Raw genomic sequence first — 27,885 nt, forward strand, 5'->3', positions numbered from 1 at the left:
ACTCATTACTTTTTGTCTTTATAACCAAGGCTGATTATACTGGGCTCACCTCATGAAACCCAGACATCTGACTTCTGCAGTATTGATTACTATTAGTGCCGAAAGTAGAAAGGATTGAAACTGTATTCTCTCATGTTTTCTCCCAATTGACTTTATGCTGGAATTTTCCAAAGAATAGACCCACACTAGGGAATATTTTCTCATGTGTTGTGTTTTTTTTTCAGATTGCAAGTTTTAAAATTTTCATGTTACAAAAAAATACATTACCAAATGCTTGACCAAAAAAAATAAAATTACTTTTCCACATTATATGACTGTAAAATTAAAAAGACAATAATATGTAATGAGTATGCTTTAGGGAAGTTGCTTTGAACATAGGGTTATTTTCTCCATCCCCTCAGAAAATCAGAAGTAAAAAAATGTGATTTTTTTTTTACACTGTTCAATCTGGCAGATTTTGTTTCCTTTTAGATGGCATATTTTAAAAAGTATTTGGTACCTATGGAATACTTTTCAAACAAGATCCAATGTGCTTTCACAAATATTACCTTAAATGTCATTACACACACACACACACACACACACACACACACACACACAAATATGCTGGTGCAGAGAAATTGAAGCATGAATGGCTTAATAGCAGACAGTCTAGAAATGCAGAAGAGCAAAAGAAACAAAATTAAATAAAAAATCAAAGCTGTGGGGCAGCTAGGTGGTGCAGTGGATAGAGCACTGGCCCTGGATTCAGGAGAACCTGAGTTCAAATCTGGCCTCAGACACTTAACACTTACTAGCTGTGTGACCCTGGGCAAGTCACTTAACTCTAATTGCCTCACCAAAAAAAAAAAAAAGATTGTTAAATTAAAAAAAAAGAAAGAAAGTGCTTTGTAAACCTAAATTCTCCTGTTGTTGCTGCTGCTGCTGAGTCTGTTGTAGTGGCAGGGACTGGATTAGTTGGCCTGTGAGATTTCTTCTAGTTTTAAACTCCTTTATTATTTTCAGCCACATCCACAGTTGTTTTCATTTATAAAGGAAACCATATACAGGGCAGCTTAAAACACCCCTAGGTTCTTTTGGGCTATTCCATAAGATCATTTGGGGGCCTTCATATATTTCTTTTACTAAGTGTTTGAAATGTCCCCAGCTAAGATAATGATAAAAATATCATTATTTCATCTACCAAGAAACTTAGAAGCCAATGCATATTTCCTACATGAGTATAAAAACAACTTGAAAGTCAAATTTAGGTCTTAGGAGACTGTGGGCATTCTATCAATCAATAACTAGCATTTGCACAGTGCTTTAAGGTTTGCAGAGCACTTTATATGTTATCTCGTTTGATTCTCATAATAACCCAGTGAACTAAATGCTATTAACATCCCCATTTAATAGATGAGGAAACTGAAGCTGAGACACATTGTGTTAAGTATCATACAGCTAGCAAGCAGGATTCAAATCCAGGTCTTCCTCACCCCTAATTTGACACTAGATACCCCATACCATTTATCTGCTTCCAAATACGGACTGTTCCTGGGATGTTCTCAGTAAAATGGGACATTGGTAGCTTAGCATATATTAGAACCGTAAAGATCGGAGCAGCTAGGTGGAACAGTGGATAGAGCACCGGCCATGAAGTCAGGACGACCTGAGTCTCATGTCAGACACTTACTAGCTGGGAAACTCACAACCCCAATTGCCTTAAACATCCAGGGCCATCTCCAGTTGTCCTGATGTGCATCTTGCCACTTGACCAAGATGGCTCTTGAGGAGAGAGTGAGGTTGGTGACCTCGCACAGCCCTGCCTCACAGAAAAATCCAATTCAGTGCAAGTCATGACATCACCCTGATGTCATAGCCCTCTTCGGGAAAGGACAAAGAATTGTAAAGCAGAGAGGATTCAATTTTCAGTTAAAGTTTTAAAATCTCTTTTATGTGCTAAGTACTGGAGGAGATTAAAAGATTAAGTAAAGTACTGTCCCTACTCTCCAAGGGATTACCATCTAGCAGGCCTGGTTAAGATGTGTTTTCTTCATGGTTTTCTCTTTCCAGATGTTTTTACAGCAGTCAGCTGTATCCCTAAGTTTTAGCAGCATACAGCGGCCAGAGTCTCAGCAGCAACAGCAGCTACAGCAGAGGTCGGGGGTTGTTTCCCAGTCACAGCTTGTTCCTAGTCCTCAACTTCCAGGGCAAATTGCAACTTCCCAAATAACAAATCAGCAGCTGCTACGGGAATCTAGTGTGATAGCAAGCCAGGTAACTATGCTTTTCTTGCAGATTCCATTATCACAACAGTGATGGGTGGACACCATTGAGTAAAGGCTTGTCTTATTATTGATGAGGCAAGGGATAAAGCTGAGGGATGGAAGATCATTTGAAACTGAGTCAAAAGAAATGATTTCTTTTTTCAATAAGTTCTCACTAAAAAAAGAAAAAAATAATAAGTTCTAAGTTTCATTTGGTCCATATCTTAATAACCTCTTCCCCTCCCCCTTTTTATCCTTATTTATCCTAGAGGGGCAGCTAGATGGTGCAGTGGATAGAGCACTGGCCTTGGAGTCAGGAGGACCTGAGTTCAAATCTGGCCTCAGACACTTGACACTTACTAGCTGTGTGACCCTGGGCAAGTCACTTAATCCCAACTGCCTCACCAAAAAAAAAAAAAAAAAGAAAGAAAGAAAGGTATCCTAGAACTAGCCTTTTCAGCCTTGCTCCTAAATTGAGATGGCTAAAAAGGAAAGAGAAGAGCATCCTTCTACATTTGCAGAGTCAGATATAGGTTTGATGTAAAGGAATAGTTTCTAACAATTAGGGCCTCCTAAAAGTGGAAGTAGAATGTATGACCTCTGCTGGTTGTTTGTTCCCTCCCATTGGAGGCCTTCACACAAAGGCTGGATGACCACTCATTGAGTATGTTTATAAGGGGGATTCTTGTTCAAGTACAGGTTGTACTCTAAGGCCCATCTCCCCCAAGGTCACTTTGTGTTAGCATCTGAATCTTAATTGCTATCCACATTCATGATTTTATAGACATGAGTTGGTGCAGGTCAGCTCTCATCATTGTCCTGCTTCCTGACACTGCTTGTGCTCTGAGAATTATCTGCCAAACTTGTCTTTCTCAGATCCCTGCCCCCCTTGCAAAGGCACCATCCAAACCACCCTTGGGCTTCCCTTCTAGAGAAGGCCTAATCTTGTCCCACTCCTAGATGATGGCAAAACAGGCAGATGAGACCCAGCAGAAACAGAGCAGGATGAGAAGTACCTTTTACCCCTCTTTTATTGAGACATGTCCTCCTCCTTAAAACCATGCTCCAGGGTCAAAAGCCAATGAGAAGCACACAAGTCATGCAGGGGAATGGCCACTCTGTGAGCAGCTTAACCTCACAGTTCAGCAGCACAGCCTTACTCCCACAAGCGCTGAGCCTGACGACGCCTGGTTCTGTCACTCAGGACACCGGACAGTGTCACCCCAGCCCAGACTTCAGCCATGATAGGCAACTCAGGTATGAACTGTGCTTTTCTTTGTTTTTTGTTTGTTTTTATTTTTAATTAAATTAGTTTTCAATTAACAAGTATTTTATTTTCTCTCCCTTCCATCTCTCCACATTGGGTTGAGGGTCAGGGGACAAAAATAAAGCCTTTGTAACAAATATATGTAACCAAGCAAAACAAATCCCTACATTGGCCACATCCAAAAATGTCTGTCTCTTTCTACATATTCTTCATCACCTCTCTGACAGGAAGTGAGTAGTGTGCTTCACCTTCAGTCATCTGGAATTAATGCCTTTCTTTGAAAAGTAACTGTTAATCTGTCTTAAAGTGGTCCCTTAGATTTCCTTTCCATTGCGGAAGATGAAGGCAGGTAAGGGAAATCCTGACATTCTTATGAAACAACAAGGTAGTTTCTGAGCTGCATGACAAAGAAAGCACAGAAGCCCCAATGGACAGAGCTCCTTTCCTAGGTCCCTCCTAAGTAGGAAGCCAAGAAAAGTAAATTTAAGTTGAAACAGGAGGCATCTGAATTAAGAGCAAACATACAGAGGATTAGTAAACACTATAGTGGGCCAGGCATTACAAAGAGGGTGATGAAATTATTCTCTCTCTCCTTTCAAAGACTGCTGCTTAGCCAACCAATCCAGCCAATGATGCCTGGGTCATGTGATGCAAGGAGGTCATCAGACCCTGGTGGCACCGGACGACAAGTAAAGTAGGTGGCCGAGGGTGGGAGGAAGGAGGATGGAAATAGAGTAGAAAACTGGATTGGAATCATATCTTTCTCCTACTCGAATCAGAAGTAATCTTTTTGATTCTGTATTTAGATATTATTGAGGGTTTCTTAAAAGGCCTGTTTTGCAGTCTCCTTCCATAACAACAATATATACCCTTTACCTCGTGTTATTTAAATTAATAAAATGTGACACTGATTACATCATGTGGTTTACTACTTAGACTTCTCAATTCTGAAGAGCCTGCACCCTCAGGGCATAAACTCCAGTGGGCCCAATCTAGCTATACTAACCCTGAAGGACCCTTTTTATGGTTTCTAACATTGATATTGAGAAGCAACCTGGAATAATAGCTCTCCAATCTACCTCCTCTCACATACCAGAGATTGAGATTTCTGTTGAAGGAATTCTTTAAGACTTTAAGGAAGAGTTGCTGCTCTGCTTTGGTGGAAGGAATTTTTTTACTGGGAGCTCCTTAGAGGACAAAAATGAAATCACAGATTTAGACCCTCAAGTCCTCCCCCCAAAAGTAGCTCCCCCTGCCAAAAAAAAGTCCTACTGTCAGTCAAAAAACCCCAGTGATAATAGCTCTAATTCTCTGCCAACCTGTGGCACTGGTGATGTACCCATAGGATATTAAGAGACTTGTAAACTTTATTTCCACCTTCCATCTACAAAAATATTCTCCCCTCCCCAAACCTCCTTAGCCTATACCATTAGGCCTGAGATCAGAAAGAACTGTTTTACAGCACCATTGACTATTTCCTAATTAGCAGGGTCAGTATTACTGGAAATATGAAGTTGAATATTTGAAAAGCTCTTGGAAAACTAAAAGTGTTTCCATGTCTCGTAAGTGAGACTGAAATAGAAATAAATAGGTGGAAGATGATGGCCTTTCAGTAAAATTCTGGCTTCGTTTTTGTAGGAAGGCCACCACTCTACAAAGAAGCACACAGAGCTTCTGGAAGCCACCTACTTGCCTTAGACAGCTTCCCTTAAACCCTCCATAGGCGCCCCTCCCAGGCTTCTGCTTTCTCCAACTTGAAACTTCCCTTTGGAGCAATGTCACTGGCGATTTCCTTCCACCTCACAGTTCTGCAGAGAACCATCCTTGGTTCCTTTCCAGGGGACATATAGAAGGACCCATTTCATGGTAGTCCTGAATAACATCAAACCCCTGTCACCCAATTTCTTGGAGTCTCCTCTTAGACACACTCCCTAGCCCCAAAGATCCAGTCAGTGTTCCTAATTACGTCAAGTTTTTAGCCTGTCCTGCCCAAGTGGTCCAAGTAATTGGAGATAAAATCTTTCTGGTTATAATAATAATAATAATAGTAACAACAGTTCCCATATAGAGTTCTCATTCTTTACTTATGTTATCTCATTTGAACTTCACAACCCTGAGGTGTAGATGCTATTTCTCTCTCCATTTTATAAGTGAAGAAACTGAGGCTGAAACTAAGCCCAGGATCACACCATTAAAAAACTGTCTGAGGCAGGATTTGAACTTAATTGTTTCTTATTCCAAGTGTTTGTTTCTAGTGAGGCATAAAATCAAGTCAGTGGGTATAGAAGTTCTTTATTCTGTGAATTTTTATTTTTTTCTTTTTTAAAAAAGGGCTAACTAGGGGCAACTAGGTGGCGCAGTGGATAAAGCACCGGCCCTGGAGTCAGGAGGACCTGAGTTCAAATCCAGCCTCAGACACTTAACACTTACTAGATGTGTGACCCTAGGCAAGTCACTTAACCCCAATTGCCTCACACACACAAAAAAATTTAATTTCAATTTTAAAAAAGGGCTAACTAGGTGACACATTGGAATGAGTGTTGAGCTGGGTAGGCCTGAGTTCAAATTAGGCCTCAAACACTTAGTAGCTGTGTGAACCTGGGCAAGTCACGTAACCTCTTTCTGCCTCAGTTTCCTCATTTCTAAAATGGGACTAACAATAGCATCTTTCTCCCAGGATTGTTGAGAGGACCAAATGAGACAATAATTATAAAGTACTTAGCATGGTACCTGGCACAGTAAGCATTATGGAAATGTTAGCTATTTAAAAAAAATAACAGTAACTGACATTCCTATAGCAATTTATCTCATTTGCTCCTCACAGACTTGTGAGATAAATATTACAGGTATTATTATCCCCATTTTATATATGAAGAAACTGAGTGATTAAGTGGCTTACTCATGATCACACAGCTAATAAGAGTCAGAAATGGATCTGAAACTAGCTGTGGCCTGACTCCAGATCCATCATTCTATCCAATATGCAACACTGCCTTTTTCTGACTTTGGGTTCGTTTGGTTTTTCTGATGTTGTTATTTGTAGCCAAGAGAATTCTGATGCTCTTGATTATGTTTTTCTTTCCTCTCCCTCCTAAATTTCTATAGGACAATAAGTCAACACGTTAATGCCAGAATCTTTTTTTCTCAGTCATCCAGAATCTGGCTCCTCCAAATTCCTAGTCCCGTGTCTGGAGCCACCTGTGAAATACATACAGATAGGTAGGGTTTCAGAGAAAACTCATTGAAGATGATCTTGAGCAGATTCATTTCTTCCCTATAAAAAAAAAATGACAGCCTTTTCAAATACCTAGAACTTTTTGAGACCCTCCCAGCATTTCCCTCGTTTTCTCTCCATGTCTTTCCGGCAACTTTGAATCTCTCCTTAAAGCTATTTCTTTTTTCTCCCCCACAAAACCAAACAGATACCCTCAGAGCCCATCTGGATTTCCAAGTCTGGAAGTGCAAACCTCTAGCAGCAGCACCTCGACCCCTATCCTGTTGATGGGACAAGCTGTGCTGCACCCTGGCTTCTCTACCACACAGCCATCCCCCCTGCAGCCTCTGCAACCCCAGCAGCCGCCACACTATCTGCAGGTAGGCGATGGGCAGAGACATTAGAAACAAGAGACTTTTGTAGGAATGGACCACACCAAGAAGACATTAAGAGTTGCCAAAACCCGTTTCAGCTCTTGGTTTAGAGGAAGAGTTCTTAACCTGGATCTGTGAACTTGGCCTTTTGGGTAATATTTTGATAAGTATAATTCAGTGTTCTTTGGTAATGCTATATACTTGGTTTTATGTACTTAAAAACATTATACTGAGAAGAGATCCATAGATTTTACCAGACTGCCAAAGGGGTCCATGGCATACACAAAAATGGTTAAGAACTACTTGTTTAAGGGGGCAGCTAGATGGCGCAGTGGATAGAGCACCGGCCCTGGAGTCAGGAGTACCTGAGTTCAAATACGGCCTCAGACACTTAATACTTAACTAGCTGTGTGACCCTGGGCAAGTCACTTAACCCCAATTGCCTCACTGAAAAAAAAACAACAACAAAAACAAACAAAAAAACCTACTTGTTTAAAGACCCCCTCTAGGGTCTAGAGGTAGAGATGTCCTTGTTAAAGATGGTCCCTGAAGAGGTTTGGTATTTGGTAGCATTTCTTGAATGCTGTGCTGGAGTACGTAAAGCCACTATAATAAAGGAAATTATCTTATTAAAAAAAAAAAACTGTGGAAAAATAACAAACACAATTCAATTCAACTAAAAATTATTAAGTAGCTATTCACTTTGATAGGCATTGGGGATACAAAAATGAAATAAGCCACAGACTCTACCTACAAGTAGTTCACAATCTAATAGGAGAAATAATATATACCCTGTTTCGATGCCCTTTATTCCTCTGTTGTGGCGCAGTTCTCGCTGGCCTAGCATTCCCTCTGCTCACTGAATCAGGTGGGAAGCAGTAGTAAGTAGCATTGTTGGAAAGGAGAGGCAAGCTCTTATGCTGCATGTCTCCAGGGTATTGCAGAGCACCATGCCCATGGCTTCCACTCAGTGTGGATGTTATCTGCATCCCTTTTCCTCTGAAGGTAGCACTGATTCTCTAGTTGTGGGCAATAAATGTACAACTAATGTAAAATTAAGTTTATTTATTTGTTTTTCCTTGCTAGGTACAGACACCAACCTCTTTGCACAATGAACAGCAAGACTCTCTGCTTCTGCCCGCCTACTCACAACAGCAAGGGACCATGGGATATCACCCCACACCCCCACAGCCACCACCACCGCCACCACCACCGCCACATCCGTCCCGAAGGCCCAACAGTCTATCAGAGTCCTCAAGCCTCCAGCAGCCTCCACGATAGGACGCCAACAGAATGTCAGTACACAATTAGCTTTAACCAATGGACAAGAGAGGGACGGGGCAGGGGAGAAAAGGATTCTGGATCTAAACTCTTGGCTTTTGCACACTGCAGAATACATTTCAGAAGTCCTAGATCATAACAAATCTCAGAGTGCAGGTTGCAGTGGATTAAAAAAAAAACAAAACATGATCAAGATCTGGTTGTCCTTGGTTCCCCCCGGCTCAGTGGATCTCTGATGTATTCTACAGCCATATATGACCACTCAGACTGGAAATGAACAGTATTCAACGTGAACGCCATCCTTATCGGGTAAAACACTTGGAGAAAGCACTTTTTTTTGCTACATCCTTGTGAGCACATCCATGTTACTCCAGCTGACTGTGGACTGTCTAGATGAAATATTTGGCCTTTATTCTTTCAATCTTCTTTCCTTTGCATTCGAGAAGCACTGGGTCAAAGATCTGTTGAAGAGAGAAAGAACAAGAGATTATTTTTATTATTGTTAATATTTTTTTTGCACAACTGCACAGAAGAAATAACTTAGGCACTTTCTGTATAAAATTAAAAAAAAACAAATAAAAGTCTATTTACTTCATGTCGTGACCACAACTACAAAAGCAGCAGGCAGAGCTGGTCATACTCTCCAACCTAAAACTAACAGAACAGACCCTTTAACCCTTCCTGTTCTAGTGGTTGGTTTGGGTTTGGTTTCTTTCTTAAGAAAATAACACTGGACTATACCTGTTTACTTTATTAATTACAACTACAAAGGAGGACTCAAACTGTAAGCACAATCATGCAGCTGATGTTCTGGAATTCTGTTGAGACACTTAAGAACACAAAGAGGATACATTTCTGCCTCCCAAACAGCCAATCACCTCTGTTTGGGACTACAGGTCACTGAGGAAAATGCACTGTGTTTTGGCCCATTGAATGGGGATGCTGCATCTTATTACATATCTTTCATGATAAATACCTAGGATTGAATTTTCCTTTAAAAATGCACTTTTTGCTTTTTTTGTATGTTTTGTTATGTTGAGATGTTTCTAAAGAAAAAGATTTTATGTAATTATAAAACATAGTGTACTGTACAGCTGTTGTAATAATGACCTATTTCTATAAAAAATAAAATTGTATGGAATTATGTGTAAATTATTTTGTATCTGAAACACCAGTTCATTTCACAAGTATAAAAGTTTTCTTGTGCTTTTCTGTGAGTGGACATTTTGTAATAAATTAACAAATTTGTACAATTTCCTATGGAGGCAATTTCTGTCTCTTGGTATATTTATATATTTACATATATATGGTATATATATATGTATATGTATATACATATGTGGACATGTACGTATATGTATTTCTGAGGAAACACCTATTTGTCTTTACTGCCGCATGCATTTATAGTAAATGAAATAAAACTGAGAGGCAGTGTGGCACAATGGATAGAGCTGGCCTCAAAGGTGGGAAGACCAAGGTTCATATTCTGCCTCACACACATATTAGCCATGTGACCCCTAGGTAAGTCATTTACCTGTCAGGGTTGTAGGTCATTTTAAACAACTTTTAGAAAAAGTTCTCTTCTATACTTTATGGATTTCTCCAGTGATAGACAAGGCCTTCATACCAGTGTTTGTGTTTTGAGGGTTTTTTTGGTGGGGCAATGGGGGTTAAGTGACTTGCCCAGGGTCACACATGTAGTACATGTCAAGTGTCTGAGGCCAGATTTGAACTCAGTTCCTCCTGAATCCAGGGCCGGTTCTTTATCCATTGTGCCACCTACCTTCCCCCTCTTCTATATTTTAGGAATGAAATCATGATCTAGTCATCATTCAATATAACTTAGTCTGAAGAAAAAGAGAAAACAAGCATCCTCTCTCAAGAAAGCTCTCAGAAAAACCTAAGAAGACAGCAGACTGGGATCCAAATCTGTTTGCTCACTAACTCCCTATAAGACCATAGGTAAGTCACCTCATCACTCTGGGCCTCAGTTTCTCTATTGGTGATTTAATAAAGTTGAGCTAAATGGTATCTGATGTATGTTCCAGTTCTGACATTAAGAGGAAGCATGGCATAGTGAATAATAGATCACTGGTCTTCGAATCAGGAAAGGTAGAAGGACTGCACCCGTGGCCACCTGAGGAAATTCCTGCCAAAGCAGGCTGGTACCTTCTCTGCAGCTTGTAAAGTTTGCAATGCACACAGTGAGAAGTTGAAGGCTTTCCCCAGGGTCGCACAACCAATATGTCCTAGCAGTGAGGACTTAAATATTGGTTTTCTGGGTCAGCCCTCCCTCCACTGCCCCATGGAATACCTGAGTTCAAATCCCAGCTCAAATACTTCCTGTGTTTCCCTGAAGCAGTTCCTTCGTTTTTCTACACCTGATGTCCTCATTTGTATGATAAAAAGGTTGGTTTCCATGACTCCTTCCAGCTCTAACCCTACAGTTCTTATTCTGTAGCATCAAGTGATGACAAGCACTACACAGATTGAAAGTATTTGCCTTTGGATCAACCACGAAATTGAGAGTATCCTGTGGTTGTGAGCTTCAACCATCCACAATGGACGGCTTGTTCAGACAGCCTTGAAAGAAACCTCAGATTCACTTTAACAGTAAATGTCTCCACTTTTTAACTTCGGAGCAAAGTGCTAGTTTGAATGAGATGCCAAGAACATGTTAGCCTGCCCTAACTAGATTTCTCATCTGAGAAATCATTATAGTTCCAATTAAGAAATCGGGTGAATGTAATTCACTGGAAAGGTAGCAACAAAATCCACAAATCTTTTCTCTAGAAAAATACCAAGGGAGCAGCTAGGTGGTGCAGTGGATGAAGAATTGGCCCTGGATTCAGGAGGACCTGATTTCAAATCTGGCCTCAGACACTTGACACTTACTAGCCGTGTGACCCTGGGCAAGTCACTTAACCCTCATTGCCCTAGAGAGAGAGAGAGAGAGAGAGAGAGAGAGAGAGAGAGAGAGAGAAATATCAGCCTATCACATATAAATAAATAACTCACAGAAATTCCCAACTACTACTACTCAGAATCCTCCCCCAAACACGGATGAGTTGAATCTACTTGATTTAGCAACCTGGAAATAACAGGATCAGACAGATGATATCCTTCAATACTCTTTCCTGGGGTCCCTGAGCATGATGTACAGCTAGGTGGTACAGTGGATAAGAGGGCCTTCAATCAGGAGAACCTGAGTTCAAATCCAGCCTTAGGCATTATGTGACCCTGGGCAAGTCACCACCTGTCTACCTCAATTTCCTCATCTATAAAATGGGGATATTAATAGCACCTTCCCTTTCAGGTTTGTCCAGAGAATCACATGAGATTAATATTTGTAAAGCACTTACCATGGTGCCTAACTACATAGTAGGTGCTTCATTAAATGCTTTCTTTTCTTCCCACAGGAGTCCTGGGTTATAACTCTCTCTCTCTTTCACCAAATAGCCATGTAACAGTTGGGGAGATCACATAATCTCTCTGCTTTAGCTTCAGCATTTGTCAAATGGTTGTCATTCATGTCTTTACAGAGCTATGAGCCAATGTGAGAACACAGGGGGAAAAGCAAAACACTACATAACATGCAGGTGTGTTTCTGAAAAGTAGCTTTTTTTTGGTCAGTCGAGACATTTAAAACACATTAGCTATATTAGGATAGTTCACTACTTAAAAAAAACCCACAACACCTTAAAGAGAGTTCTACTTTAAAATAAAGCACAGAGGGAGTAATCAACACCTAAAATATTATTTTCATTAAATGCAAAATGTCATCTATCAGGGTCTCTTTAAGAAATCGCTTTATTTAATCAGCAAATGTTCAGAATCTCCATTTCTTAGCAGAAAAAGCTAATTAATGGAGACATAACCTAGTTTTATTTCTAGTTCTTTATACCTAGAAGACATAAAAGTGTTAGGGAAGGGCATACCACGCTATTGATTTGTCTTTTCTCAGAGTGCTGCCTTGTAAATATTCAGAATCTGGAGAAATTTGGAAAACATATTTCCTTTGTTCACTCTTTAAACCCATATACTTAGTAAGAGATTTTAGCTCTACAGCTTATGATTAATTGGCATTTTGCTTGTTAAAATACTATTTCACAGCATTATCTTTTTTCCAGGGAAAAACTATGACCTGTCTTGTTTGTCTTGGCTCACCCAGGCATGAATAGAGAATAAGCTCTGGAACACAGTGAATTTCAGAGGGTTTAGACACAAAATCTCCTCTCTTCTCTCACTAATGACAACTGTAGTTCATTAAGTGAAAGGTAATGTAAGGGCCTGCTTAAACATACAAAATGAAGGACTACTGCAAGCATCTGGACAATATTAGTTTTTTGGGTTTTTTTAAAAGCCTTTTTGCCATGATCATCTGGCAAAGGGGGAGTTGGCCTGAATCATTCAAAAACTGCCTCTGTTGTCCCTTTTGCTCTATTTTGTCTGTGTAGGCTTAGCCTGAAGGCTTTAGATTCAGACAACAGTAAAATAAAGAAATAGATCTAAAAAAATAGACCAGATCTTGGGTATAGAAAGAGCAGGTGATTTTTTTGGACAGACGTGCATGATGTTTATTCCTCCCCCTGCATATGGGCACGATGATGAAAGTAGGCTTTCATCAGCCTAACATGGTTCATTAAACATGGAGCTGAAATATCTAGCCTTCTGGCACATGCAAAACAGTTTTTTTTTTCCCTGAATAAAACTCAAAAAAAGTTTATTATCTCCTTTTAGTATTTGTGCCTAGCTGGTTGATATTCAAAGTTATCTTTCCACCTTAAAAATGCTTCCGTACGATTGCCATATTACTCTATGTTTTAGCAGATTATTTCAAACTCATTATATTCCAGTCTAAACTCATCATCTCCTGTCATCCCTCCCCCCACCTCAAATTAGCTCCCTTGCTCAGTTTCCCTTTCAGTACTACCACCCTTCTCTCAATCATGCAGGCTGGAAAATTTAGGCATTTTAGATTCACTATTCTCTCTCATTCCCACGTGTTTAGGCTATTGTCAGTTTTAGCTGTCATTCCTTGAAATGTGTCTGCCCTTCTTTTCCACACCTACCCCAGTCTAGTCCTACAACCTCTCCTTGCTGAATCGCTTCTGTAGTAGCCTTTCTGACTACTCCAGTCTCTTTTTATTCAAATCTAATCTTGCACACCACAGCCAGACTTCCAAAATTAACAATAAACACAAGAGGCAGAGTGGCATAATGTCTGGGAAAAAGAGCTGGCCTCACAGAGTCAGGAAATCTTGGGTTCAAATCATGATCTCTGATATTTACTGAGTAACCTTGAGTAAGCCACTTAAACCCTCAGTGCCCCAACTCAGACTTTAAATTGTAGAAGGTACTTGCCTGTATTATTAGAGAAAATCCCTCACTAGGAGCTTCTGACAAATTAAATGAGGTCTGGTTCCCCATCTGACTTCACCTCCCCCCTGCAAAAAATTATTAAGAATCTACTGCATTCAGCATCCTGTGCTAGGCTTTGAATGACAGAGAGAGAGAGAGAGAGAGAGAGAGAGAGAAGTTCAAGTGAGATACAATTTCTGCCTTCACAATAATAATTGACATTTATTGTGTTTTGAAATTTGCTGAGTGTTCTAAAATACATATCTTTTGATAATCTCATGGATTTTTACAATCCAGTAATTGGTTTTCAATTTAATTCAACAAGTATTTATTAAGTGCACAAGAACCTGAAACAAGCCAACAAAATAGTACCTGCCCTCAAGGTGGGCTAAGGAGGAAGAGGAGGAGGAGGATCGATTGATGATGACTAGCATTTATATGGGCAGCTCTGTGGTACAGTGGATAGAGCACACCATCTAGAGTTAGGAAGATCTAAGTTCAAATCCATCCTCAGCTATGTGACCCTGGGCAAGTTGATTAACCCTTATTTGCCTCAATTCCTCATTTGTAAAATGGGCATATGCTGGAGAAGGAAAAGGCAAACCACTACAGTATCTTTGCCAAGAAAATCTCATGGACTTTGTCCACGGGGTCACAAAGAATAGGACATGACTGAACAACAAGCATTTATAATAGTGTTTACTATGTGCATGGCACTCTGCTAAGTGCTTTACAAATATTATCTCATTTGATCCTCACAATGATCCTCTGAGGTAGGCGCTATTATTGTCCCTGTTTGTAGATAAGGAAAGTGAGTCGAATTGAGTTTAAGTGATTTTCCCTGGGGCACAGAGTTAGTACCTGATGGGAATTTGAATTCAAGTCTTGAGGGCTCCAGTTCCAGAACTCTGTGCACTATGGCGCCACCTAGCAGCCTTAAACAACATGTTTAAGGTGGAAACAGTGGGACCATATGTAAGTATAAACAGAAAATAAAGTAGCCTCCAAGGCACAGGTCTAATAGGGAAGGGGGTTTGTTTTTAACAATGGACAGTGGAAGGGCAGGGAAGGGTGGCTTAGGGACACTGGAAGGATTGGTCTCTTGGGGTGGGTGTGAGAGATCTGGGAGTGGTGGTCTGGGAAGGGAGCTTGAGCCCTAGGACAGTAGATTATCCTCCTCTCCCTTCACAATATCAAAGGTAAAATTGATTTGATTATTAAACCCTGATAAATGTGTGGTAGCCTAGAGGGTCAAGGCATTGAGATGGCACTGTGGATAGAGTGCCAGGCTTAGAGTCAAGAGGATCCATCTTTATGAGTTCAAATCTGGCCTCAGACACTGTGACCCTGGCAAGTCACTTCACCCTATTTGCAAGGCAGGAATGGATATAAAGTCTTGGTGACAGGCTAGTTATTGAGGGGGTGAGGCAGGTTTGAGGTGTGGAGGTTTGAGAATAACCTCAGGCCTGTGAACTGTACTCATTCCAAAATTTAAAATTGAGTAGACTATCTTCCCCCCTTCCTCCCCCCTCCCAACAAGTGTGTGTGTGTGTGTGTGTGTGTGTGTGTGTGTGTGTGTGTGTGTATTTTGGTGGGACTCTTTATCCCTGGACTGCTAGAGATACCAACATCTATAACTATAATAGACAATCTCACACGACAAAATACATTCATTTGAAAGGTATAAAACAAAGCATTAGTTTTAGAACATAAACTCCTAGAGAGAGCTTACATTTGTGTCTTTTTATCAATTGCATTTTACACAGTGCCTCCTGCTACATTGTAAGTGCTTAATAAATGCTTGTTGATTAATTGCTATATGAAGCCTGAGGAGAAAATTGTTACCAATCCAGGTTATCAGGAAACATAGCCTGGAAGAGATGTTGTTGTTCAGTCTTCATGACTGAATTACCTAGCTGGCTCAAGAGACTTGAGGCGACTGGCAAAGATGGTGACAGGAAGCATTCAAAGCACAGAGAAGTCTAAGCAAAGCTAAGGGGCACTGTGTTTGGGGGGCAGCTGGGTGGTGCAGTGGATAGAGCACAGTACCTGGAGTCAGGAAGACTTGACTTCCTGAGTTCAAATCTGGCCTCGGACACTTACCAGCTGTGTGACTCTGGGCAAGTCACTTCAGCCTGTCTGTCTCAGTTTCCTTACCTGTAAAATGAGCTGGAGAATGAAATGGCAAAACCACTCTAGTATTTCTGCTAAGAAAAACCCAAGTGGGGTCACAAAGAATGGAACACAACTGAAAAACAACTGAACAACACAGTGTATTTGGGGGAGGGAAAAAAAGAGTTCAGAGCATTGTCCAGTTTGAGTCCAGAGTGTTGTCAAAGGAACACACTTCTTCCTCACTCCAGGCTCTCTGAATCCTTTTTTTTTTAAATTCAAGGCTGAGTTCTGGTACTGCTTTCCAAAGGAAGCCTTCCCCAAACTCCACCTGGTGGAGAAAGATGCTCTGTAAAATATGGAATGAACAGGATCTGGCTATTGATTGGACATGAGAGTGCTATAGAAATGTGTGTAATTAAAGTAATTGTTGTTTCTTCTAAGCATCTAATATATTCTGCTTGTAAATGCCTTATCTCATCTGTCAGATTATAAAATCTTTAAGGTCAAGAACTACATTCTGTTTATATTTGTAGTACCAATCTTTTGCAATATTTTTAAACTCTGTTTAATTGGAAACAAGAGTAACACTTTCCACCTAACTCTGTGAGGTAGGCATTATAAGTATCATTGACCATTTTATGGAAAAGGAGCTGAAGCACCATAATAACCCTATGAGAAAGGTTTTGAAAGCATTATTATTATTTGGGGGTTACAGGAAGGGAATTCTATGTATTGTTCCTGAGTAAATACTAGGGTTTCTCATTTAGTCAATAAACATAGTTTAAGCATTCAAATCACTGTGCTTGACACTAAGGGTCTTATGAAGTTTAGGTAAGATGCAGTACATGAGTCCATGTCCTCAAAGTCTAGCAGTGAGGCTAACACAAGATTAGTCATTTCATTAGTAAACATTTATTAAATATCTACTATGTATCAGGCACTGGGCTAAGTGCTCAAGATACAAAAAAAGGTAAAAGACAGTCCCTGCTCCCAAGGAGATCACAGTCTCATGAGGGAGACAACATATAAACAATTGTATAAACAATCTATATACAGAAAATAATCAATAGAGGGAAGGCACTAGAATTAAGAGGGTTCAGGAAAGGCTTCCTGTAGAAGGTTGGGTGTTAGCTGGGATATGAAGGAAGCCAGGGAGGCCAGAAGCTGAAGATAAAGAGGAAGAGTATCCCAGGTGTGGGGGACAGCCAGTGAAAATGCCCAGATTTGAAGATAGACTGTTTTGTTTGAGGAACAGCCAAGTGCCACTGGGTCATAAACATCTGTAGGAATGTTAGAAGACAAGGTTGGGAGGGTAATATGAAATGTTTTGAATGCCAGAATATTTTATATTTGTTCCTGGGCCTGGTAGAGAGACACTGGAGTTTATTGAATGAGGGGTGACATGGTCAGATTTGGGTTTGGGGAAAATAATTATTTTTTAAAAATCACAAGTGGGGCAGCTAGGTGGCACAGTGGATAAAGCACTGGCCTTGGATTCAGGAGTACCTGAGTTCAAATCCAGTTTCAGACACTTGACACTAGCTGTGTGACCCTGGGCAAGTCACTTAACCCTCACTGCCCCCCCCCCAAAAAAAATCACAAGCTAAAATGAAGGATGAACTTGAGTGGTGAGAAACTTGTGGTAAACTGATCGACCAACAGACTTTCAATAGTCTATGCAGGAGGGATGATGTTCTGTGCCAAAGTGGTGGCAGCGTGAGAGGAGAAAAGTGGGGTACACAAAGGTAAAATGGACAGACCTTGGCAACAGTTTTGATATGGGAGTGAGAATAAGGAGTTGAGGATGACACATAGGATTTGAGTCTGGGTGACTGGGAATATGTTAGTAACCTCAATAGTAATAAGGAAGACAGGAAGAGGGGGAAAATCTGAGTGAAAAGATAATATAAGATAAAGAAGTATTGAGTTTAAGATCTACTGGGACATCCAGTTCATGGTGAGCAATAGGCAGTTGAAGATGTGAGGCTGGAGGTCAACAGAAAGGTTAGGGCTGGAGAAGTAAATTTGATAACCAACATCATAGGTGATAATTGAATCCATGGGAGCAGAGTGAATAGTAGAGAGATAGAAGACAAACATTTCATGTCTACTTCGAGAGGTGTAAAAAAGGATGTTTTAGGGCAATTGGAGTCACAGCTAGTGTCTGAGGTGAAATTTAAACTCAGGTCTTCCTCTCAACTTCAGGGCCAGTGCTTTATCCACTCTGCCACCTTGCTGCCCCATGCAGAAGTGAAAGACAACCTAGAAGAAGAGAAGCAAAAACCAGTAACATTAAAAGAAAACATCTAGGCAGCTAGGTGGCGCAGTGGATAAAGCACTGGCCTTGGATTCAGGAGTACCTGAGTTCAAATGCAGCATCAGACACTGGACACTTACTAGCTGTGTGACCCTGGGCAAATCACCCCGCAAAACAAACAAACAAACAAACAAAAAAAAACATGCTCACAATGCAAGCAAGACATACTGAACTCGATGGCAGGACACAGAGAGCCAACCTAAGGATCATCAGTCTCCCAGAAGAACACAACAGTCCAAAAACCTTAACATTATAATGAAGGAAATAGTAGAAGAGAAGAAGTGCGCAGGATATAGAAAATGAAAATCCAATTCAAAGAATTCATAGATTGCCTCCAGAAAAAAACCCAAGGATGCAAACTCCAAGAAGATACATAGTGGTTAAATTTAACAATTAGATCAAGAAATAATAGGTTCTGTAAGCCAAAAGAAGAAAGACATTCAAATACAAAGGAAAAGACATTCAAATAATTCCAGACTATTTCATGCCCATTAGAAAAAGGGGGACAGAATGACATGTGTTACTCAGAGCAATGGAGCTCAGGATGCAGCCTGAAAATCTGAGCTTAACTATACAAAACAAAAGATGTACTTCTGATGATAAAGATTTTAAACATTAAAACAACAACAACCAGAAAAGAATAGATAATTTGCTTCTCCAATAGCTCTAAACAAAAGAAATGCAGGAGGACTGAATAAATATACCAGGAGAACACAGTAACAACAAGAAGAGTGACAAAAGAGAGATCAATAAAAGATTTCTTTCTAAATACATACAAGGAAACCAGGATGAGGAAAGAAATCTGGTAGAGGTAACAGGGACGGAACCTGACAACACTGCCTAGAGGTAAATGCTTCTTTTGAGGGACTACATTACAACATAACAGGGTACAAATGTAAAAATATTTTTGATGACTAGCACTAATTTTGGGAGGCTAAACTATGGAGGACTAATCTGGGGACTGTAGACTATTTGGCTATCTGCCTGCGTTTAATTTAATATGGGCCGTTTATAAAGTTCCACCACACTGCTCCCAAATTAATAAGCTAAAGATTAAGAAGCCTCTTAGCTAAATAATCAAAGCAGAGTTTATTTATGAGATACTATTTAAAATTAAGAATACAGGGAAATAAAATGTACAACCTGACTGCGGTCTCTTTCCCACCTGCTGTGCTTCGAACTTTTTTAATACAATAAGGGCCTTAGCCGCCTCCTGCCTCAGGACACGTTACACTTTCCCTTGTTTGTAATAAGGCCTGTAACCTTTTTAATACAATAAGGGCCTTAGCCACGCCCCGCCTCAGGGCACTCAGGTCCTTTATTCTAACTCCAAGCCCCTTTCACTTTGTAAATCCCCCTGCTTCTAACTTTCCTCTCCTTACTGCCACGCTGAACCCCTGTGTTTCTCTCTCACTGACCTTCTGTCTGTCTGCTCCATCAGTCTGCCCTTCGGCCTCTCTTTTCCGCTGCTCCTAGTCCTTCTCGTCTTCTCCTGCGTCCTTGTAGCCCCGACTCTAGTCCCATCCCTTGAGTCTAACTTCCAGGTCTATATATACCTTTTCTTCTCTCCACTCAAATCTGGGGGCTTCCTGCGCCCCCACAGACCAAGCTAATCCACCAGCCAGGGCTGCGGCTGGTGGGGGAGTGGGGGCACGCTCAAGCATCCTGAGCCTCAGCACAGGCTATCCCAGATCTTTTGGATAGCTCCGCTCAGGTCAGAGGGAGCTGGGGGCTTTTTTTTCCCCCAGCTGTCTGACCTCGCGTCTTGTATAGCCCACGGGGCTTTTTTTGACTCAGTTGAAGCTGAGGGGGAGGGGGAAGACCCTGAGGGCCTAAGGCTTTCTAATCTCAGCCTAAAGGTAGGGTCCCCAAATCAAAATAAATTTCCACACAAAGAAGGGAGGGAGAGGAGCAAAGGGACAGCATCAGGGTCAAATAGAGGGGTAGTAATGAGGGGGAAAGTGACCTGAGAGGTCAGATACTATAGGGATGGAATCCCCTTATTCATGGAGGCACAGCCATTTAGTAGGGGCTTTAAAGTTTGCAAGAGACCTTGAGGGTAAAGAAGAAAAGGTTAAGGTTAAAGCCACCTGGGTCCATGCATTTCCAATCAGAAGTCAGTCTGTGTCTGTCCGTCCCTCCCACTGTCTCTGTCTCTCTGTGGCTCTGTTTCTCTCTGTCTGCCTCTCTGTCTCTCTTTCCCCCTCTCCCTGCCGTCCTCTCTCCTCCCACCGCAAAGTAGAGAGTTGAGGATAGAAAGACAGTGGCTGCCCTCAAGAAACTTGCCTCCTAATGGCGGGAGGGGAGGGATGGAGAGGGAGAAGAGACTCCATTACATAAACAGGTAATTGAATACTTGTTTATTTAATGAGGGAGATAGTTCAAACAATGAGAGGAAACCAGGGCCCACTTCCTGAGCCAAGCTTTGATACACGGTAAGAATTCTAGGAGGAAGGAAAGACTAAGTGTTTTCTAAGTATGGGGGATCATGCAAAGGTGCGGAGGTGGGTGATGAAATGGCGAATTGGGCAACAACAACAAGGCACCAACTCCTGGTCCAGCGCTTTCTCCGCGTATGCTGGCCCCTTCTGTAAAATCAGTTTGGCTTAAGGGGCGTGAAGTAAAATTACTTTAGAAAGGTGGCTGGTACCGGGAGAGGAATTTTTTTTTCTTCTGCCCCGCCCCCCGTGTGACGTACGACGCTGAGCTGGTAGAAACTCCGCCTCCTCCCCGCTCCCGCTCCTCCCCTTCTCTCCCCCCCCGCCCCCACCTCCTTCCCAGCATTCCCACGCCGCCGCCATTCACTGTCCGTCCTGCGCACGCGCGACCCGGAAGTAGTACCGGGTCTGGGGGTATTAGGTTCTCCCACAATCCTCTTCGTTCTTCCTTTCCAACCTGGTCCCGGGCAGGGTGAGTGTGTACTCAGCGTTCGAACCTTTGGGAATCCAGCTCCATCCTTCTCGGGGGTCTGGCTGACCTGCACAGGGGACTCCCTCCCTACATAGTCAGAGGCTCCTCTTTCCCCCGGAGCGGGAATTCGCGGCGCGGGGGCTGCTAAGAGACTTAATACAGCTTTACGTCCTCACGGGGCCTGGGCTCGGAGGGCGGGCAGAACGCGGACAGCCGGGCCTGGGGCAGAAGGGAAGGCGGGGGAAGGGGGCTCCTGCAGCTCAGGGAGTTGTGGGAGAAACTGAGGCTTAAGGGGCCGCACGTGTGGAGATTCGGGGAGATTAACGCCTGCAAGAGTTTAGTACCGGGGGGGGGGGGGGGGGGAGGTCTCGGGAAGGACGCCGGGAACCAGGGTCACGGAGTCGGGTCCCTCCCGGAAATGGGGAGCGTGCTGAATGGAGGAAGGGGGCGAGAGGGGGAGCAGAAGAAAGGGTGTGTGTGTGTGTGTGGGGGTCTCATTTGTCATTAGCCATCTTTGTAGATTCTTTATCTTTGCTGTCCATGTAGATGGCTCCCGCAAAGAAAGGTGGAGAGAAAAAGAAGGGACGCTCTGCCATCAATGAGGTGGTGACCAGAGAATACACCATCAACATTCACAAGCGGATTCATGGAGTGTAAGTATGGAGTTCGTTTTTCCGCGAATCTTGGGGGGGGGGTCACCATCTGCAAGATTTTGGTTTGTTCCGTCCAGGATGGGGTTTGTTGGGAATAACCCCCTTTTTTAAAATTACTTTTTATGTTTTCAGGTGGTAGGTAATTGTAAATGGATCATAAGGACTGCTTGGAAACTAAAATGTTGAATTCTCTTAAAAATGCAAGTTGGGAGTCACGGATTCACAATTGAACAGATCATTTTCTGTTTTGTGAGCATGGAAGTGCATATTAAAATTTCAGAGGCAAAAGAAATGCTTTTTCAATTGGATTTGGGGAGTGTTTCTAGAAGGTTTTATTGAATAGTTGAAGGTCTGAGGGAAGCTTTAAATTCTGAGTTGCATGTTTTAGAAGGAAGTAGTTGAACATAGCTAGCCTGCTGCCAGGAGTATTGATGAGTTTTCCTTGCTTTTCGTTTAGCAGGAAGGACTAGGCGTGAATCTGATGTTTGAGGGTTGTTTTGCTTGCAGTATAGCCAAAAGTTTAGTTGGTGGAGTGGCATGAGTGTCTGGGGTTATTTTAGGAAAAATTTAAAATTCTGCTGCAGCTTAAGCATTGTTGTTGTCCAGTGTTATTTGAATTAAGTAGTGTTTGGAACCATAGGAAGACAGAAGTCAGGTGCAGCAGAAAGAAGGAAAAGCTGGGTTTTATAAGACTATTTCTACTTTATTTATTATGTTTACCTACTTAGTAAAACAGTATACAGAGAAGCATGTGAAATTGGCTTATTCATTCTGTGAAGTATGCCAGATTCTTCTACTTAAAGTAGTTTTCTTGTGCTTTAAATGATCTGCTCGGGGGAAAGTATTCCTAAATGGCCAGTAACATTTGTGTTTAAATTTTATCTTCTGTGGAGCTTGTTTATATTGCATATTTGTTTACATATTTGGACAGAGGCAATTGTGGGCCTAAAGAAATTATTCGGTAAAAATGATTTCTTTATATTCACGTTATGAAGTATTGATTATATGGATTGGTACTAGAAATTACTTGGTGATTTAGTCTTTTCTATTGTCTGTAATTTTTGACTTTCACTCTGGGAGTTCCACACTTTAGAAAAGTTTTGGCTTACATTAAAAAGGTAAGTCACTGTAAGTGAACAAGATCACCTCAAGGGAAGACTGTTTAGAAAACCTGGACTTTTGAGCCCCTCAGCACAACCTCATGAAATAGAATAATAAAAATATCTTTATTTTACAGATGAAGAAACTGGAATTCTAGGGTTGCATATCCTGCTTAAGTTTACATAGGTATTAGGTGGTTGAACTAGATTTGAAACCTGATTTGGGAGACTGGTACAGTGGGAACACAGGCTTTGAAAAGTCTGAGGTCTTGGGTTCAAATCCTGTCTCTGCTTATCTGTGAGTTTGGGCTAGGGCCCTACCTCTCTGAGTCTTAGTTTCCTCATGTGGAATGAGACTTGCATTAGATGATCTCTAAGGTTCAGCTCTTTAAGATCTCACAAGCTTCACCTGTAAATTAAAATAGTAATAAGATAGGAAATCCCACTTCAAAATGCATTTGAGTGAAACAGCAGATGAATGAGTGCTTATTTTCTCTACAAGTAGATTGGAAGTTTCTTAAGGGCAGGGACCACAATGTGATTTTTTTTTTATTTTCTACTGTATGTACTCCATTAATTTGATGATAGTATACCCATGCTTATTCTAAAGTAGTAGTTTGCACCAAACATTTTCATTAATAACTTATTGCACATCTCTATGCGGATTTTAAGGTTGTTTGAAGGCAACCCTACCTACTTCCAAAAGCAGCTAAACTGGTAGGCTGTGGTATTAATGATTTGTGAAATTTGCCTTCAATTTTTAAAGTAAATCTATGCTTGGACATAGATTCATGCAGTACTTTTTCAGAAGTGTTAGATTCTGACCATAAGAATCAGTGCAGGGGGGGGGGGGACCTGTTTGGTACCAAAACCTATGAGTTCCAGTCCTGACTACTGGCTGAGTGTCACTCTAGTCACTTAATCCCTTTAGTTTCTCTGGGTGAACCCCACCCTCTTTATAAAATAGAGAAAACAATGCATTATTAAATCCTTTATCACTTTGTTGTCTGTTAAGTACCCAGCCTGGGTTTTTTCTGTTTGGTTGATTCCTGCCTTTATTGCACATTCTTGGTGTGTGACTAGACATTTATTGAAATTCTAGATCTGCAAAGGGTATTGGACACTAGAACTACTTACAAGGGAAAGTGCTATCATTGTTTCTTTTGAACGTTAAACATCACTTAACTCATCACGGACAATGTGTTTTATTTACTCAACAAGCATTGTGAGCTGAGTGTGGGCAGGGATGCTGAAGAAGGGCAAAAACTTGCCTTTGCCCTCAAGTGTACCTTTTTTTTTTTTTTTTGGCTAAGGCAATTGGGGTTAAGTGACTTGCCCAGGGTCACACAGCTAGTAAATGTTAAGTGTCTGGGGACAGATTTGAACTCAGGGAACTCAGGTCCTCTTGAATCCAGGGCTGGTGCTCTATCCACTGCGCCACCTATCTGCCCCTAAAGTGTACATTTTAACGGAGGAGATGTGAATAAAGAGATACACATATAAAGCATGTACAGAATAGATGGGGGAGGTGCTACAGAAGGTGGGATTTTAGTAAGTTTGTGTTAAACTTTTTTCCTTTTGAATTTTAGAGGCTTCAAAAAGCGAGCTCCTCGTGCTCTCAAGGAAATCCGCAAATTTGCCATGAAAGAAATGGGAACTCCAGATGTACGCATTGACACCAGACTCAACAAAGCTGTTTGGGCCAAAGGAATAAGGTGCTTAATTGTTAAAAAATAAGTTGGCCCCTTAGTCTTTAAACAAGAGAACTCCACCAAAGTTATTGACGATGGACACTATTTTTAAAAATATGCTAGTGTTAGCTCCTTGCCCTTCAGGGCTTAGGTGGTTATTAGTAAAGATACACTGAACTGTGAATCCCAAACCAACACTTGTATTTTCCCCCCTTGTCCTCCCCACAAAAAAAATTCACCCTGTCTTTCAAAGCCGTTTTGAACAGAATTGGTTCAAACATAGGTAGTAGACAATTGTGAAGACATAGGAAAGCAGTGTGTGTGTCACAAGCAAAGCTTAGGTTACGTTTTATTTCTATTAAATCTTAAGTGGTTGTATGCAACCCTGCGGTTTTGTTTTTCATGTGAAGGATGCATTTACTTTTGCAAAACACTTTATGAAACCTATTTTCAACCAGGAATGTTCCATACCGTATCCGAGTGCGTTTGTCCAGGAAACGCAATGAGGATGAAGATTCACCAAACAAACTGTATACCTTGGTTACTTATGTGCCTGTCACCACTTTCAAAAGTAAGTTATACAACTCATAAGTTTCACCTCTTATGACTTAATTTGACTTTTATTCCATTTTTTATAAACTATGCCTGATTATGAAAAGCTTACATCAAAATTCAAATTCACTCAGGTTGTTTTCTCTTGCTTTGCAGGCTTACAGACAGTCAATGTGGATGAAAACTAAATTGAACTTCGTTTAAATAAAATTATAAAATGTCAGCTGCTAGCCTGTTTTTGACTGTGTAAGTTACTCACGTGACTCTTGGGGGTTTATTTATATAAGAAACTATTTTAAAGTAGGCTCTTGAGTACCACAGGTAAACCTCTTAAATTCTTAATGGTGAGATTTAACACAAGTAGGATTGTGTTAGTAGTAACTTAATCATTTCTCTTCATGTATGGGGAAACCAAAAAAGGTCAAGAGCTATGTTTTACCCTTTATATCCTAGGAGTTGAACCAAGATTTTTGCAACCCACTCTGTACGCACTTTGAGGAAAGCTTACTGTTTGGTCATAGCAGAGCATGCCTATTCAGTGGGCAGGGCACCAGAAAGAGTATAGGTTGTTGGGATTCAGGTGTGTGTGTTTTGATGAGGCATTGTTAATGATTTGTTCCATCTGGTTGTGGTGGACATCTGTTAGCATTTGGTTTTTGACATTGCTTATTCTAAAATCCCAAAATAACTAGTGTTCATGGCTCCTTGTCATGTAATAGGGATGACTGCCTTTTCCCATTTCACACACAAGAAAGGAGCTTAGGGTCTTTGTTATTTTAGGGGTTGATACCTCTATAGCTAATCATAAAAATGATAGGTAAAATTCCATTGCATTGAAAGGGTAAGGTTCTTTATCTGCCTTATAATGGAGATGAAATAAGATGTGTTTTAGAGTATACCCTAAGGAGGTGTTTTCCAAATATGATTGACATATTTGTACAGTGAGTAGGATGGACTAAGTTTTAGCCAAGGTCTTTTAGTTCCCAAATTCTAGTATTGGTGTTTTTTTTTTTCTTTATGAAAAGTGTTTAAGTAACTTAAAGAAAACCAGCAAGTCAATACAAAAGAATATTATTAAAAACTGCTTTTGGGGACCAACAACATCAAAAGCATGATTTGTACACTTTTTTTTTGCAAGACATAGAAATTGAATACAACCAAAAATATTAAAACAGTTTCAATTACCAGCATTGAAACAGGTTTTCAGGATTAGTGCAAAAGGAAAAAAAAAAGCCAATTGCAAACAGTAGCTTTTAAACCTGGACATAAATTAGTCTTTCCCCCAATCACCCCAAATTTTACTGAGTAACATCTTTTACGTTCATTGGTGGGGGGGAAAGCTCTAAAAAATAGAAATCCCTCTATACAAGAGGTAAGCAGCAGCAAACTCTGAAACAAAACCGTAGCTTAAACATGGAGACAAATTAGGAATAGCCAGGAGCATAGCTGTTCTGCTCTGTCTGCTCCAGAGTCCTCAGCTAGAATTGGTGAGAGATTTGATAAAGGAATGGCTTCTGTCCAAGTCCTGTAAGTAAAGCTTTTAAGGGTTTGGGTTTTTTGTCTCCAGTTTCATTTGGTTGCTATCATGATACCTTTGTTGTAACCCCTCAAGTTTGTAAGACTTACTCAAGCTGACATTTGGACAGATCTCACTTCTAAATAGTATGCTAAGAAACTGAGAAGCAGCTTTGTTTTGCAACATGTGCTTTGGTATAGCCTCTTCCAGTGTACTCAGCAGAACAGGGGTGCTGTGCTACAGTGGGCTGTGCTGTCCTTTACTCAGACTGGCGGCTCATTTCATTGGTTTTGAGACTATACTGATTGATCTTGGCATTTTCAAGTTTAGATTTTATGTCTAGTGGCTTTTCAAAGAAGTTTACTAATGACTGTTCAGTCAAAAGTGATGCTAAAATATGTTCAAGGGAGACAGTCCAATCCCCTTCTGTCATAGATAATGCTTGGGAATATCTCTGAGGCATCTTCCCCATGTCGGTGAAAACTGAGTCCTGGTCAGAGGTGGAAGCGGACACTTCTGTCTGTACATCGTCCATATACTCATCAGAGCAGCTTCCTGAGCTGCTGCTTCTTTGTCCCACTTCTCCTATCTGGAGTAACAAAGTAGTCACTGTGGCAATAGCTTGATAGAGGTCGTTTTCCTCTGGATCTTCATGAAACATACTATATAAAGTTTTACAGAACTGGATAAATTCTCTCTGAAAAGAAAAGGGCAAGTAATTAGTACACTTTCCGGTAAATAGTCTTATATTTTTAAAAGGGAGGAATATCAGCCTAGTGAAATAAATCACAGGCAAATTCAGATTGAAAATTTATATTATGTGGCCATGTTACACAAGATACAAGACTGAAGTGTTTTTCAGTCACAAGCAGTCTTAACAGTTGCAGTTTTAAGACTCCAGCATTGAGTAGACATTTAATGTTTCGATTTTTAGAAGACCTGCAAAAATGGATCCCCTTTCAAAACTTGAGTTCTTGTGGGTCCCTCCCCCCCCCAAAATAGTTGTCAGAGTTTAGCTAGTTTGATTCATTCAGCAGGTTCACCAAGATGTCACCTTTAAAACTCATTGTGCAGTTATTCTTGACATTTACTGTGTACCTCAAACTTTGCTCCTAAAGTTAAAGGTGTTTCTAATCTGAATTTGTACTTGGGTTCTAAAGGCTGTGAAATTTCTACATTTAATTCTTAATTCCTTTTGAAAACAAGTGTGTCCTTCAAGAGCCTCACTGATAAATTGAGGTTTGACTTGAAAAAAAAAAAATTGGTACATATTGTATTTTGCTTTTTA

At 40.8% G+C, this 27,885-nt stretch overlaps 3 protein-coding genes across 12 annotated transcripts in view; 2 read left to right on the plus strand and 1 right to left on the minus strand.

Moving 5' to 3' along the window:
* Nucleotides 1-9,537, plus strand: part of NPAS2 (neuronal PAS domain protein 2) — a 253,145-nt gene extending 243,608 nt beyond the window's left edge. For 7 of the 8 annotated variants that reach the window (XM_043997547.1, XM_043997544.1, XM_043997543.1 and 4 more), the window contains 5 exons: nucleotides 2,053-2,256; nucleotides 3,316-3,503; nucleotides 4,115-4,207; nucleotides 6,936-7,107; nucleotides 8,188-9,537. In XM_043997547.1, the coding sequence (XP_043853482.1) occupies nucleotides 2,053-2,256; nucleotides 3,316-3,503; nucleotides 4,115-4,207; nucleotides 6,936-7,107; nucleotides 8,188-8,382 (852 nt within the window). In that variant the 3' untranslated portion in view covers nucleotides 8,383-9,537. The remainder of the gene's footprint in view (nucleotides 1-2,052; nucleotides 2,257-3,315; nucleotides 3,504-4,114; nucleotides 4,208-6,935; nucleotides 7,108-8,187) is intronic. The other variant, XM_043997546.1, reaches the window with a different exon arrangement.
* An 11,421-nt stretch (nucleotides 9,538-20,958) lies between these two features.
* On the plus strand, nucleotides 20,959-25,304 carry RPL31 (ribosomal protein L31). The gene is made up of 5 exons (XM_043994676.1): nucleotides 20,959-21,085; nucleotides 21,632-21,738; nucleotides 24,428-24,553; nucleotides 24,988-25,100; nucleotides 25,238-25,304. Exons 2-5 carry the CDS (start codon nucleotides 21,632-21,634, stop codon nucleotides 25,267-25,269), a joined length of 378 nt encoding a protein of 125 aa, XP_043850611.1. The 5' UTR covers nucleotides 20,959-21,085; the 3' UTR covers nucleotides 25,270-25,304.
* The window catches only part of TBC1D8 (TBC1 domain family member 8), a 134,140-nt gene continuing 131,349 nt past the window's right edge, over nucleotides 25,095-27,885 (minus strand). For all 3 annotated transcript variants that reach the window (XM_043994675.1, XM_043994674.1, XM_043994673.1), the window contains one exon: nucleotides 25,095-27,294. In XM_043994675.1, coding sequence (XP_043850610.1) covers nucleotides 26,857-27,294 — 438 coding nt within the window. In that variant the 3' untranslated portion in view covers nucleotides 25,095-26,856. The remainder of the gene's footprint in view (nucleotides 27,295-27,885) is intronic.

Source organism: Dromiciops gliroides, chromosome 3 (genome assembly GCF_019393635.1).
Source record: "Dromiciops gliroides isolate mDroGli1 chromosome 3, mDroGli1.pri, whole genome shotgun sequence".
Lineage (NCBI taxonomy): Eukaryota > Metazoa > Chordata > Mammalia > Microbiotheria > Microbiotheriidae > Dromiciops > Dromiciops gliroides.

Excerpts from the sequence above, each read along its gene's own strand:
- RPL31 (XM_043994676.1), top strand. The coding sequence starts at position 21,632 with ATGGCTCCCGCAAAGAAAGGTGGAGAGAAAAAGAAGGGACGCTCTGCC. Across the intron at positions 21,739-24,427 it reads CACAAGCGGATTCATGGAGT|AGGCTTCAAAAAGCGAGCTC; the intron begins GTAAGTATGGAG and ends TTTGAATTTTAG. Across the intron at positions 25,101-25,237 it reads GCCTGTCACCACTTTCAAAA|GCTTACAGACAGTCAATGTG; the intron begins GTAAGTTATACA and ends CTTGCTTTGCAG.